This window comes from Lithobates pipiens, unplaced genomic scaffold, assembly GCF_037356315.1.
Source record: "Lithobates pipiens isolate NorthernLeopardFrog02 unplaced genomic scaffold, aLitPip1_a1.2 Scaffold_19, whole genome shotgun sequence".
NCBI lineage: Eukaryota > Metazoa > Chordata > Amphibia > Anura > Ranidae > Lithobates > Lithobates pipiens.
In genome coordinates, this window is record NW_027507764.1 from 145153325 (window position 1) to 145167764 (window position 14440).

The window sequence follows — 14440 nt, forward strand, 5'->3', positions numbered from 1 at the left end:
ACCCTAAATGATTGCACTGTTCTCCCTCCCCTTCCAACCCCGCTCCTCTATTCACAAAACTCCATGTATGATTTCTCAGAATGCAACACATTTTGTGAATGGAGTAGGGGGATCTTGTCATTTATACACTCCTCCTCCGTTCACAGAATAACAGTGTTCTAAACCTCAGCTTTGAAGCTCATTTACAGCTTTTTAGGAATATGTAAATATTTGAACATCCATAGTCTGGCCACAGTTCTACTTTAAGGTGCCTAATTGTAGTCGCATTGTAACTGAAATCCATCTGTTTTGTTATTGCCTGAGATACACTTTTACAATAGTCATCTCCTGAATCATGGTAAAAGGATCTGCAGAGATCAGTCTTTACTTCAGCTCTGAAGCATTCAGAAACAATCTAACAACTGTAGTAGCAGCTTATATCTGTTTTATATAGGCAGCTTCCAGCTTTAATGTAAAAGTGGTCCAGGCGGCTTTATAGCCATTCGATCACCTTTACAATGACTCCCTCCCAGTCCCACCCACTGAGTTTCTTGGAGGTCAGGGCCACTACAAAGGCCTTCAGGATGACGAGCTGGAGAAGATCAGGGAACATCTATTCCTTGATCTCTTCTGCTATCTATGATACTGGAAGTGCCCAGCCCTCCAATTCCCTGGCCACTATAGTCTGGGAAGCAGCAATTAAAGAATGATCTGTGCTCTATAACCTGCAGTGCAGGGCAGGGGAGACATTAGGGGGTCTATTATATCTCTGATATCTTCATAGAGAGAACCGTTCACCTACCCAGTACTATGACATTGGGCTTGTTAACCTCCTTGCAATAACATTAAAGTTAAAATGAAAAAAAAATATTCAAGTGATAATAAAATTGAAAAGAAATCCAGTCGCCCTGCACACAACCACAAATACACACACACACACACACACACAGCGACTGTGCCACATGTTGTATAGTGAAGTGAAAAAGTAAACTCCCCAGCAGAATTTGTACGTTTGCCCACTGGAAAATAAATGATCAGTCTATAATTGTAATGGTAGGTTTATTTTAACAGTGAGGGACAGAACAACAAAAATATCCAGAAAAAAGCATTTAAGAAAAATTATCAATAGATTTGTATTTTACGGAGTGAAATAAGTATTTGATCCCCCTTCAAATCAGCACGATTTCTGACTCCCGGGTGGCCTTCAGCGAACAAGCTGCGATTAGGAGCACTCTCTTAGGCCCCTTTCACAGGGGATGGATCCATGATGATCTGCTCCATGAACATCCGCTTGCTCAGCGGGGATCGCTCCGTTGATCCCGCTGAGTCATGGATGACAGGGCCGTCCCTGCACACTGTGCAGGGACGGCCCTGTCAGATCGCCGCTTTCCTCTATGGGGGGATTGGATGAACACGGACCGTCTGTCCGCGTTCATTCGATCCGCTCTGCAGATGGATAGAATAGGATTTTCCTCCGTCTGCAGAATCGGACCATAGCGGAGATGGACGGTGAGGAATCAGCTCAGAACTACATGGGACCATAGTTACCAAGAAAATAATTGGTAACACACTACACTGTAAAAGACTGAATTGCAGCACCGGCAAGGTCCCCCTGCTCAAGAAAGCACATGTACAGCCCGTCTGGTGAAAGTGTTGTGGTCAGAAGAGACCAAAATCGATTCAACTCGCCCTGTTTGGAGGAGAAGGAATTCTGCCTATGACCCAAGAACATCATCCCCACCATCAAACATGGAGGTGGAAACGCTATGCTTAGGGGGTGTTCTTCTGCTAAGGGGACAGGACAACTTCACCGCATCAAAGGGACAATGGACAGGGCCATGTGCCATCAAATCTTTGGTGAGAACCGCCTTCCCTCAGGCAGGGCATTGAAAATGTGTCGTGGATGGGTATTTCAGCATGATAATGACCCAAACAACACGGCAAAGGCAACAAAGAAGTGGCTCAAGAAGAAGCACATTAAGGACCTGGGAGTGGCCTAGCCAGTCTCCAGACCTTAATCCCATAGTCAATATGTAAAGGGAGCTGAAGGTTCGAGTTACCAAACGTCAGCCTCGAAACCTTATTGCCTTAGAGACAGGCTGCAAAGAGAAGTGGGACAAAATCCCTCCCAAGAGGTGTGCAAACCTGGTGGCCAACTACAATAAACATCTGACCTCTGCGATTGCCACCAAGTACTAAGTCATGTTTTGCTAAGGGGTCAAATACTAATTTCACTCATTAAAATGCAAGTCAAGGTATACATTTTTGAAATGTGTTTTTCTGGATTTTTTTGTTATTCTGTCTTTCCCTGTTAAAATAAACCTACCATTAATATTATAGACTGATCTTTTTTTGCCAGTGGGCAAAATTTACAAAATCAGTAGAGGATCAAATACTTTTTACCACTCCCTGTATATTCCCGCAAATGTCAGAGTGAGAGCAAGATTTCTAGGTCCCTCACTTATAGTTAATAAGTGGATAATTTTGGATACTATAATTTGTCATCATTTTTCATGCAGTTTTGAATCTTGACATATATTTACTGATTTTTGTGTCCAAAAAATTAGGCATTAAAAATTGAATTTGTGTGCAATAATATTCATTTTAGTGGGGGGTTTCTTTCTGAAAATATAAATTTGATAGATAGTTGCAGAATATTGTACTAAAGAACAAAAAAGTGCAACTTTTTTTTGTTTTTTGAAACAAACAAAAAATGAGGAGGAGAAGGAGAAGAAGAAGACGAAGAAGAAGACGAAGAAGAAGACGAAGAAGAAGACGAAGAAGAAGACGAAGAAGAAGACGAAGAAGAAGACGAAGACGAGCATAAGCATTAACAATTTCCATAATAGCACGGGGAAATCATATCAGCCGGTGAACAAATGTACAGCAAGAACAGCAGTCCGTAGATAGGAAAAGTATATCATATACATCTAATTTCCATAACTTGTACTGCCATTGAGGACAATACTTAGGCTACATTCACATCTTGGCATTCAGAATTGCGGACGGAATCAGGCCATGATCAGGGTGCCATTGGAAGTGACGGGGATCGCACGGGCATCCTGTGATTTACGGGCAGAATCGAGAAGATTCAGAATGCCAAGATGTGAATGGAGCCTCAGATATACCTAGAGCTGATCAATGGGCGCCACATTTAATAGAAAAAATTAAATAAAAATAATAGAGATATATATATATATAATCTCCAGTGCAACGTTTTTTTGAACTACCCTCAGCATTTATTCACGGTGGTTTTTTGAAGATGCTGGCCGCATAGGCTACCATAGAAAGTTAGAAATTTTGGACTATAAAAATGACTTAATAGTGTATCATTTGGATATGATGATATACACATAAAAGTACTTTTTTTTTTTTTCCAATGATAAGGGTGATAAGGGTGCAATTATTTTTGAATGCAACAATACACAATACACGATCAAGATTTGCTTTCTAAAAGAGCCCTACCGGCAGATTGTTTCAACTTCCATGCCAGAGAAACCAAAGGCACTGTCTCCCTCCACACAGACCACTCTCTTCTCTGGACATTCATCTTTTACCACCATGGCAGCTGCTATGGCAAATCCCAAACCAACTCCCATTGTACCAAATGTGCCGGCATCTAATCTGTAGAAAACAACAAAATGTACTGTCATTATTATTATTATTATTATTATTCAGGATTTATATAGCGCCAACAGTTTGTGCAGCGCTTTACAATATGAGGGCAGACAGTACACTTACAATACAAATCAATACAGGAGGGATCAGAGGGCCCTGCTCGTTAGAGCTTACAATCTAGAAGGGAGGGTCAAGTTGAAACAAAAAGGTAATGACTGTGGGGGGATGAGCTGATGGAGAACATGAAAATACAGTTAGGTGTGGGTGGGGTAGGCTTCTCTGAAGAGAAGTGTTTTCAGGGATCGTCATAACGAATTACAGCTTTGCCACTTAAAAGATAAATAAAACATTTAAACATACTATAACCTGAACATACCTTGGAAAGTACATATTCTAGAATGGTATTGCTCATTGCTTTGGGCTGAATAATAGATTGGAGCAGTAAATGATGAGCTTTTGGGGGCCCATTCACTATGCATTGCATTAACCACTTAAGGACCAGGCCTCTTTTTCGGACTTGGTGTTTCCATGTTTAAAGCGGGAGTCCACCGGGACTTTTTTTAAAAGCCAGCAGCTACAAATACTGCAGCTGCTGACTTTTAAATAGTGACACTTACCTGTCCAGCGCGCCCGCGATGTCGGCACCCGAAGCCGATCGCTCGCTCGGCTGCCGGGTCCCGCCGCCATCTTGGGTATGGGAATCAGGAAATGGAGCCTTTCGGCTTCATTTCCTGGTTCCCTACTGCGCATGCGCGAGCCGCGCGGCGCAATCCGGACGGTCCCCGCTGCCTCTGGGAGCTGTGTGTTTCCCAGCAGGCAGCGGGGCACTTGCTGAAGGGGGCGGGCGCTTGCGGAACGGGGGCGTAACCTACGCTCGTTCCGCAGAGAGCTAGCCCGGAAGTGGGTGCAGTTACCTGGATTATCCAGGTAACTGCACCCCCCTCCCCCCTGAAAGGTGCCGATTGTGGCGCCGGAGGGGGGGGGGGGATTCCGATGAGCGGAGGTCCATTTTAGGGTGCCATTCTCCCGCCGCCGATAGCGGTGATCTCGCGGCGAATCCGCCGCGGAGACCACCGTTATCGTACAGCCGACCGCCGCCTGAAGAGATGGACACCTCGGTTGTGGCAGCAGCTGCTGCCGTTACCGAGATATCCCTCTTCAAAAAATGGACGTACATCGTCGTGCGGCGGTCGGCAAGTGGTTAAAGAGGTATTAAAGCTTCCTTTTTTTTTTTATTTATTTTTTTTTTTTTTACTTTGAATAATAAAATAAAAACATATTGAAACAAAAAGACAATGTCATAGAAAATATATTCAATAAACAGTAAACCCTAGAGATGAGAGATCCTTACCTAAGCTTCCTCTGATCCAGCGATGTTCACGATAGCCTCAGCTGTCCCGGGACTCTCCTTTCTCACTGGCTGAGATAGCAGTGGGAGCCCATTGGCTGTTAAATCACAGCTATTGAGCCAATGAGGAGGGGGTGGGCCAGGCTGCGGTTCTGTGTCTTATGAACCCATGGAGCAGCGGCTCGGGGACAAGCACGCAGTGGCGCCTCCAAGGCAAGTGGCTTACTCTGCTGGCACTGCTCAAAGGGGAGTTGCTTGGGGGGGGGGGGGGGGGACCTGAAAAGAAGAGGATCAGAGCTGCCCTGTGCAAAACCACTGTACAGAGCAGGCAAGTATAACATGTTTGTTATTTAAAAAAAGAAAAAAAAACTTGATACATATTTCATGACCTGGCAACTAGCAAATTATACCCTTCTACATTAATACATATTGTTAACCTAACCAATATTTCCACCAAATATATTTTATTTTTCTGACTATGCTACAGCAAGATTAGTTGGCATTTATTTTTCCAACATCACCCAGATAACATCACTAACCCCAACATATGCACTACCATGCTTACTACGTACAATCCCAGTTAAAAAACTGTTTGTAAACCCTTACATATACCCAGTGAAGGGACTGACCTCACTTGATACACGAAAATTAAAAAAAATACTCTGCTACATAAGTTGTACCTGTTTATCTGCTGCCCTCCCTTCTCTACAGCCTTCTAAAAAACACAGATCAGAGGCTATTTCTCAGCTCCTGCAGGCAGGGGTTCAGGATCGAATGTCACACAGAGCACTGCACAGAGAAGCTAAGTGAAATCAGAGACCTGAGTGGAGGGAAAGGGCACTTCCTCTTACACAGTCTCATAGGGAAAATGCAGAGCTGGCACTGTCAATCACTTTCTGTATGCTGGGGTGTGAGGAGCTAAATAACCTGTCAGAGGCAACAGCAATCGCACATGGTGCTTTGGATTGAGGCTAGTACACACTATAGAGGCATATGCTCTGTTCAGTTTTCATTTCAGAGGTTTACAAACACTTAAAAAAAAAATACCTTACTGCCTCTTAGTCAATTTTCTCATTTACACATTGCCATTAAATTACATAATAAAGTTAATGTACTAAAGAAGAGGCAGTGGGCTTAGAAAAGTATATGTTCACTTTGAGCAAATAGTGGTAAAATTATTATGTGCGAGGGAAATTGAAAATAAATAATTTTTTTGCCAACACATGATTTGGTATTCAAAGTGACCAGGTTCACCTTTTACAGTATTTTGCAAAGTAAATGCTAGTAAACAGGCTCTTCCTAAACTACAATAATTCACAGAACAGGGGGGGGGGGGGGGGGGCAAGGGCAAATGATATTGGTCTCTGCATCAAAAGAAGACCACAATATCCCTTTGCGATGCTCATAAAAAAAATGGGGGAGATTTACTAAAACTGGAGCACTCAGAAATTGGTGCAGTTGTGCATGGTAGCCGATCGGCTTCTAACTTCAGCTTGTTCAGTTAAGCTTTGACAATAAAAAAAAAAAAAACCTGGAAGCTGATTGGTTTCTATGCAGAGTTACACCAGATTTTGCACTCTCCAGTTTTAGTAATTCAACCCCGATGGGTTGATGAAAAATTACCGACATTATAATATTAGAGATAGCTAGAATAGAGATAGAGAGGATTATAGACACATATCTATATATATAATATATCTATATCTCTCTATCTATCTATCTCACACAGAGGAGAAACCCACACAAATGCTGGGAGAACACACACAAGCAACAGGGCTCGAGTCCTGCGGGAACGCATGGGAACGGCGTTCCCGTACTATTCCCACAGCGGGAACGCCGTTCCCATTAGCTGCCTGAGGGCTGAGGCTATGCAGCGCGTAGTTCGCCGCCGCACCTCAGCTGCCAAGTGACTGGTTGCTAGGCAGGGGCTGCTCCGCATCTAGCAACCGGTCACATGACTTCGTCCGTGCACGTGGGCACGCACTGGCGCGAGTCAGTGGGCAGGCTGACACACGCTGCGCGCCTGCTTGGATCCGGAGTTCCGGACTGTCCCCCCCCCCTCCTCCCCTCTACCCAGTGCCAGTCAGTCCTGGCCTCCTGGGGCCACACGCTGCACTTTTCCAGTTTACTTCTCCTTCTCTACCAGGTTAGTCACTAGTGTGTAAGTTGCACTCTGCAATACCCTGCCAATACTCATCAATACTCTGCAATACCCTGCCAATACTCATCAATACTCTGCAATACCCTGCCAATACTCATCAATACTCTGCAATACCCTGCCAATACTCATCAATACTCATCAATACTCTGCAATACTCTGCGAATACTCTGCAATACCCTATCAATACTCTGCAATACCCTGCCAATACTCTGCAATACCCTGCCAATACTCTGCAATACCCTGCCAATACTCTGCAATACCCTGCCAATACTCTGCCAATACTCTGCAATACCCTGCAATACCCTATCAGTATCAATACTCTGCAATACTCTGCGAATACTCTGCAATACCCTATCAATACTCTGCAATACCCTGCCAATACTCTGCAATACCCTGCCAATACTCTGCAATACCCTGCCAATACTCTGCAATACCCTGCCAATACTCTGCAATACCCTGCCAATACTCTGCAATACCCTGCCAATACTCTGCAATACCCTGCCAATACTCTGCAATACCCTGCCAATACTCTGCCAATACTCTGCAATACCCTGCAATACCCTATCAGTATCAATACTCTGCAATACTCTGCGAATACTCTGCAATACCCTATCAATACTCTGCAATACCCTGCCAATACTCTGCAATACCCTGCCAATACTCTGCAATACCCTGCCAATACTCTGCAATACCCTGCCAATACTCTGCAATACCCTGCCAATACCCTGCAATACCCTATCAGTATCAATACTCTGCAATACCCTATCAATACTCTGCAATACCCTATCAATACATACCCTATCAATACTCTGCAATACCCTGCCAATACTCTGCAATACATACCCTGCCAATACTCTGCAATACCCTATCAATACTCTGCAATACCCTGCCAATACATACCCTGCCGATGCTCTGCAATACTCTGCCAATACTCTTCAATACATACCCTGCCAATACTCTGCAATACTCTGCCAATACTCTTCAATACATACCCTGCCAATACTCTGCAATACCCTGCCAATACTCTTCAATACATACCCTGCCAATACTCTGCAATACCCTGCCAATACTCTGCAATACTCTGCCAATACTCTTCAATACATACCCTGCCAATACTCTGCAATACCCTGCCAATACTCTTCAATACATACCCTGCCAATACTCTGCAATACCCTGCCAATACTTATTCCTGTTTGTGGGATATTTTCTAATGGGCTGTGTAACAGAATTTGGAACAGGGTGTATTTGTGGTAGAAATTCCCTGCGAGGGAAAGATCATCACCCATTGTGTTGATTGTTTTGTTTGACGCGTTATTTTGTTTTTGTAAACTGGCACTTTACAATAAATGTTGTACTGTATTTTCTGTAAAGTATATATGCATATAAGCGTACCTTTTTTTTTTTTTTGGTGGGGGAATGGATCTTGGGTGGGAGTTCCCACACTTTTTTTCCCAGGACTTGACCCCTGCAGCTAGCATTACTTAAAGGATATGTAACCAGGACCCAGAGCTGCAGGACAAAAGTGCTATGTAGCCAATCGCTGCTTTCACTATACTACATGCTGCTGTAAACATTCTCACAGCCGATTGTCCATTCCACCCATTTCACAACTGTGGGCACCCAGGCAAGCAAAAGTTTCAAAATATAAAACTGCAGGTAGTCCAAAACACTAACCTGTGCCGTGGATGAAAGTTTTGGAGCACAGTACGGCCAATGTCCATTGTATTCGCTCCTTCACTCACAATAATGCAATCATTGGGCAAAACTTGCTTCACATGGTGAAAAACAGTATAGTAGTTCATCGGAAGGGTTGTCTGTGATGTCAAAACCTGCAGAAACCAAATAAAAATAACATATTGAAACTAAAGTAAAGATGGTAAAACTGTCAAAATGGCAAAAGCGGTAAAACACAGAATTGGTGTCTCAATACGAAGTATTTAAAGCGGAGTTCCACCCAAAAGTGGAACTTCCACTTTAAGGCCTCCTCCCTGGCTCCTGTCTGTGAAACTGAGCTTTTGGGGGGGGGGGGGGGGCATTGGTAACCAGGTCTCCACTTCCACTCCAGTCGCCAGGGGTAGGGAACCTCGGCTCTCCATGTGTTTTTGCCTCTAGGAGTCATGCCTGTGATTGTTAGGGTCTTGCAATGTCTCATGGGACTTGTGGTTTCAAAACAGCTGGAGAGCAAAGGTTCCCTATCCCTGCCTTAGGCGATCGGAAACGAAAGCTCTTCTTCCCCCCTCCCGAAATGTCTTCTGACCTCGAAGACTTGGGACCACGCATGGGCAGTGGGCACCCGGCTGTGAACCTGCAAGGTGTCACAGCCGGGTGCCCATAGTAGCGATACCGGCACCGCCAAGGGACACAGGGAGAACACAGCTGGGGCGAGTACACCGCTGGATCATGTGATAAGCGAGTGTGTGTTTATTAAAAGGTCTATTGTTTATTAAACAATTTTTGTAGCTGCTGACTTAATAAACAAAAAATTATTGGAACTCTGTTTTAAACACTTCTGCACTGGAGATAATATGAACAGCCTTTTGCTATTGACTGGAGATGGAGAGGGAGTATGAGGCCAATACAGCAAAACAGTCACACGTCAACTTATTGTTGATACAGCTACCCAGCACAGGTAGGAGGAGATGTCTGGCTCTCTAATGGTTCTGCATAGGAAAATATAGGAGTAAACACTCGACAGGGGCAAACCGGAAGATTGCACTGAATATCCCTGGAATATAAAATATGAGGGGGAACTCTCCCCAGCGGTGAAAAAGGCAGAAATAAATAGCTGAAACAAGATCTAATTCCTCCCTACTTTTTAAAATGTCAGTTCACCTTTTCAGAAAAAATTAACCACCTACACCATTCCCACACTCCCAGTCCTTGCTGTATGCTCTGTGGGTGATGGGGTGTTTGTGCCCATTGCAAGTGGTGTAGTGGTCTAGGGAACTGAAATTCTTGCGCTGTTCCCCCTTCTTTCTGCAGGGCTTTTGGAACACATCAGAGCGATTCTCTGTGCTGGCAATGACCAAACAGAATTGTTCTGATCCTTCCCAGAAGCCCTGCAGAAAGAATCTGGAGAAGAGCCAGGGGATTTCAAATCCCCAGACTGCTACAACAGCTGCATGGGCACTAACCGCTCGTTACCTATGGAGAAAAAGTGGGATGGGTGTAGGGTGTTTGTTTACCTTTTTATTTTTCCTGAAAAGGTGAACTTTCACTTTAAGGCCAGTGCACACCATTGAGCAGAGATGAAACAAATGGGCTGTCCTAACACAGTGCATGTTAATGTGCTTTTTTCAGCTAACAAATCTTCGGGGACAGAGAACAGAATGTTTTAGTCATTTATATATCAAATGTAATTTGTTTTATTCATGTGAATTTAAAGCACTAAAAATGCAATTTTATGGTCAATCGATACTAGAAAACAATGTACACTATTTATTGTCAAAAGTATTGGGACACCTGCTTTTACACGCACATGGTCTTTAATGGCATCCCAGTCTTAGTCCATAGGGTTCACGTTCAGTTGGTCCACCCTTTGCAGCTATAACAGCTTCAACTCTTCTGGGAAGGCTGTCCACAAGGTTTAGGAGTGTGCATATGGGAATGTTTGACGATTCTTTCAGCGGCGCATTTTTGAGGTGGGTCAGGCACTGATGTGGACGAAAAGGCCTGGCTCGCATTCTCCGCTCAATTTCATCCCAAAGGTGCTCTATCAGGTTGAGGTCAGGCCAGTCAAGTTCCTCCACCCCAAACTCGCTCATCCATGTCTTTATGGACCTTGCGTTGAGCAGTAGTGCACAGCCATGTTGGGCTAGGAAGGGGCTATCCCCAAACTGTTCCCATAAAGTTGGGAGCAAAAAAAATTGTCCAAAACGTCTTGGTATGCTGATGCCTTAAGTGTTACCTTCAACTGGAACTAAGAGTCCAAGCCCAATCCCTGAAAAACAACCCCACATCATAATCCCCCCTGCACCAAATGATTTCGACTAGTGTACAAAGCAAGGTCCATAAAGACATGGATGAGTAAGCCTTTACACCCACATCAGTGCCTGACATCTCACAAATGCGCTTCTGGAAGAATGGCCAAACATCCCCATAACTCCTAAATCTTGTGGACAGCCTTCCCAGAAGAGCTGAAGCTGTTAAAGCTGCAAAAGGTGGGCCAGCTCAATATTGGACCCTACAAACTAATGCTGCGTACACACGATCAGAATTCTCGGCGGAAAAAGCTCTGATGGTTTTTCTGACGGAATTCCGCTCAAGCTGTCTTGCCTACACATACGACTGGACTAGAAAAAGGAAGTTCAATAGCCAGTAGCCAATAGCTTCCGTCTCGTAGTTGAATCTGAGCATGCGTGATTTTTGGCGTGTTGGAATTGCATATACACGATCTGAATTTCCGATAGAAAGTTTTTGCGTCAGGAAAATTTTTGAACATGCTATCAATTTTTGGCTGGCGGAAATTCGGACAGCTAAATTCCGATGGAGCATACGCATGGTCGCATTTTCCAATGAAAAGCTCTCATCTATCTTTTTCTGGCTGGAATTCCAATTGTGTGTACGCAGCATAAGACTGGGGTGCTAATAAAGACCATGTGCGTTTAAAGGCAGGTGTCCCAATATTGTTGGCAATTTAGTGTATAAAAACATTATACTTTCCGTTTAAGCTATTGCTATAACCAGTAAACAGAAGTTTTGATTTCTGGGAGGGGGTGAGAGAAGCAGCTAATAAATAATTCACATTAAACATATGGTACAGATTCATAATGAACGGATTCCTTGTAAACATTCTGATATACAAGTCCACTTTATAACTGTCCATCTTTTCACCTTTGTGTTTTCTTCATTGGCTTTTATCTTCGTCTTTAGGTCTGTCCACCATCCTGTAGTGGACGGGTACTTCCAGGAGCTTTTAAGCAACTCATCTAGAAGCTTAACAAATAAATAAAAAAATTAAATTCTATTTTACAGTGTTTATAGATATTACTTTATATTGTACATTTGATGTTTTCCTGCCAAAAACAGAAATGGGTAGGTGGGCTAAACATCCACTTGCATCTTTTGTACACTTGAGTTTCTGATTCTGTATTTCCACCACCATATAGTCTTACTCCTACTGCTGCATTCTTTGTAATTTAATATAAAATACAACCATTGCACACAAAATATATAAAGTTAGAGAAGCATTGTGAGAAGTTTGTCCTGTCGGCATCACTTACAAATTTAGTACAGATGGAATTTCCGATCTGAACTTTTTCAGACTAAAAAATAGAGAACCTGCTATCAATCTTTTCAATCTTTTGCTGGCTGGAATTCTGCCAGCAAAAGTCCGATGGAGCATACACACAGTCTGAATTTCTGACCAAAAGCTCACATCCGACTTTTGCTGGAAGAATTCCTGATCGTGTGTATGGGGCTTTAGAATGTGGCTGCCAGAAGATTTAGAGTTAGAGTTTGGCAGAACTTCTACTGTAAGGCATGTACAATGTCAAGTGACAGCAGACATAACAGACTCATCTTACCTGCTGAGTCACTGCATTAATATCACCCATGAGACTTGCTGCAGGTTTGATGTTATTTCCAAACTCCTCTGGGCAAATGTCAACCTGTCAGGAGCAGAGGAGAAACATTTCAGCTTAAAAATCATTATTAAAATTTATTTGAGTAATAATGCTATAATATTACCAGCTCAGACAAAACTAGGCCATGAAATCTTTTGCAGAAGTTTTATGGGTGGCGAATGGGGAGATAGGCAGTCAGGATATTAAATACGTCAGACTGGGGTTTTACTACCATAGTGGCACCAACTGCAGTGTATGATACATACCTTTGAAAGCTCTTCCAGCAAAGTCTTTATTGAAGTGTGCATATTTAAACAAACAGAAATGTAAATAATGTGGGTTTAAAGCTTAATGCACATCATGGAATGGAGAAAAAGCATACTCTATATAAGTGATCGCCAACCTTTCGGACCTCAAGGACCACTAAACACACAATTTTGAATCCCATGTACCACTAACATGAATTTTACATGCCTTGTACAACACAATGCTCAGATTCTCTGCCCTCCTCCCCCTGGATCACACTGATGCCTTACCGTATATACACAATGCTTTGGCTCTCTGCCCCCCCCTCTGCATTCTGTATCACAGTGCTGGCTTACACAGACTCATCATTGGATCTCACCTCCTTAGCTAGCCAAGTGCCTGAGCTCCATGCTCCCTCCCAAAGTCTGATCAGCAATGCCGATGGAAGTCCCCTCCTTCTTCACCTCCCGCTCTCTGCATTACTCCCAGCGACTCCCCTCAAGTTCACAGGAGCCAAAACTACAGGAGGAAGCATCGGGTATCAACGCTGTCAGCAGGCATTGAGAACAACACTGGAAATATTGGGCTGAATGAATCTGCCACAATGGGGACCACCAACATTTTCTCAGACCACTGGTTGGCAGCCGCTGCTCTATATAATGTTCTATACCTAAACTACATAATAAAATTAAATGGCCCACTGATTTCTTAAATACCTACAGAGGTAATCCTAACCAGAGTTTTTAGCTCTGCTCTGCTATCCCTCACCCCCATGCCATGAAGTGTCATGACTTGTGTGACACTCAAGTAATGGCTGCAACAGTTTGGCAGAACTGGGAAGTTAAGAAGGAAGTAAACCATTTCTATTAATTTTTTTCTTACTTGCAAAGTAAATGCCTAATGTACTAGTATGCATCACATACTAGCACATTATGTGAAACTTAACTGCAAAAGGAAGCCCTTATTGTCTTCACTGTAGGCCGCATCCATATTTGCCCATCTTCATTCCAGGTCCGCGGACTCCAGCTCTGTGACCGGGGTGCCAATTCCTTCAGGGCATATGCGCAGATGATGCAATCAGCGGGGTATACAGTAAATATCTCCTAAACATTGCACGTTTTAGGAGATATTTATAGTACCTATAGGTAAGAACATACCAGGGAAGTGTACTCCCTCTTTAAGTGTAGGCATCTCAAAGACATGGGTACATTAAGAGTTTAGGATGCCCTAATTCCTAAAACTTCATTATTTGGTAGGAAGAATGCGAGTGAAGTCAGAACTCCTAATTTGTATCAGGCAGGGACTCCGTGATCATCGAGTAACTAGCACGTTCAAATGGAGAGATCACAAATAGCAGCCTACATATATTTTTCTCAGTACACTTTTTTTTTTCCCAAAGAAAAAACGTTGCTGTATACAAGGGGTAGGCAACCTTAAAGAGGTGTAGATCTACCTGAACTACATGGGAAAAGTCAAAAGATCACCGGGCCCAGTGTCGCCTCCTCACACCCCAATTTAATCCTC

The 14440-nt window shown here is 43.4% G+C and overlaps 1 protein-coding gene across 1 annotated transcript in view; it reads right to left on the bottom strand.

Moving 5' to 3' along the window:
• Positions 1-14440, bottom strand: part of HACL1 (2-hydroxyacyl-CoA lyase 1) — a 74309-nt gene that overhangs the window by 18999 nt on the left and 40870 nt on the right. The window contains exons 11-14 of the mRNA XM_077491370.1: positions 12632-12715; positions 11940-12041; positions 8781-8935; positions 3445-3603 (exon numbers count right to left, since the gene is read on the bottom strand). Of these exons, the coding sequence (XP_077347496.1) occupies positions 3445-3603; positions 8781-8935; positions 11940-12041; positions 12632-12715 (500 nt within the window). The remainder of the gene's footprint in view (positions 1-3444; positions 3604-8780; positions 8936-11939; positions 12042-12631; positions 12716-14440) is intronic.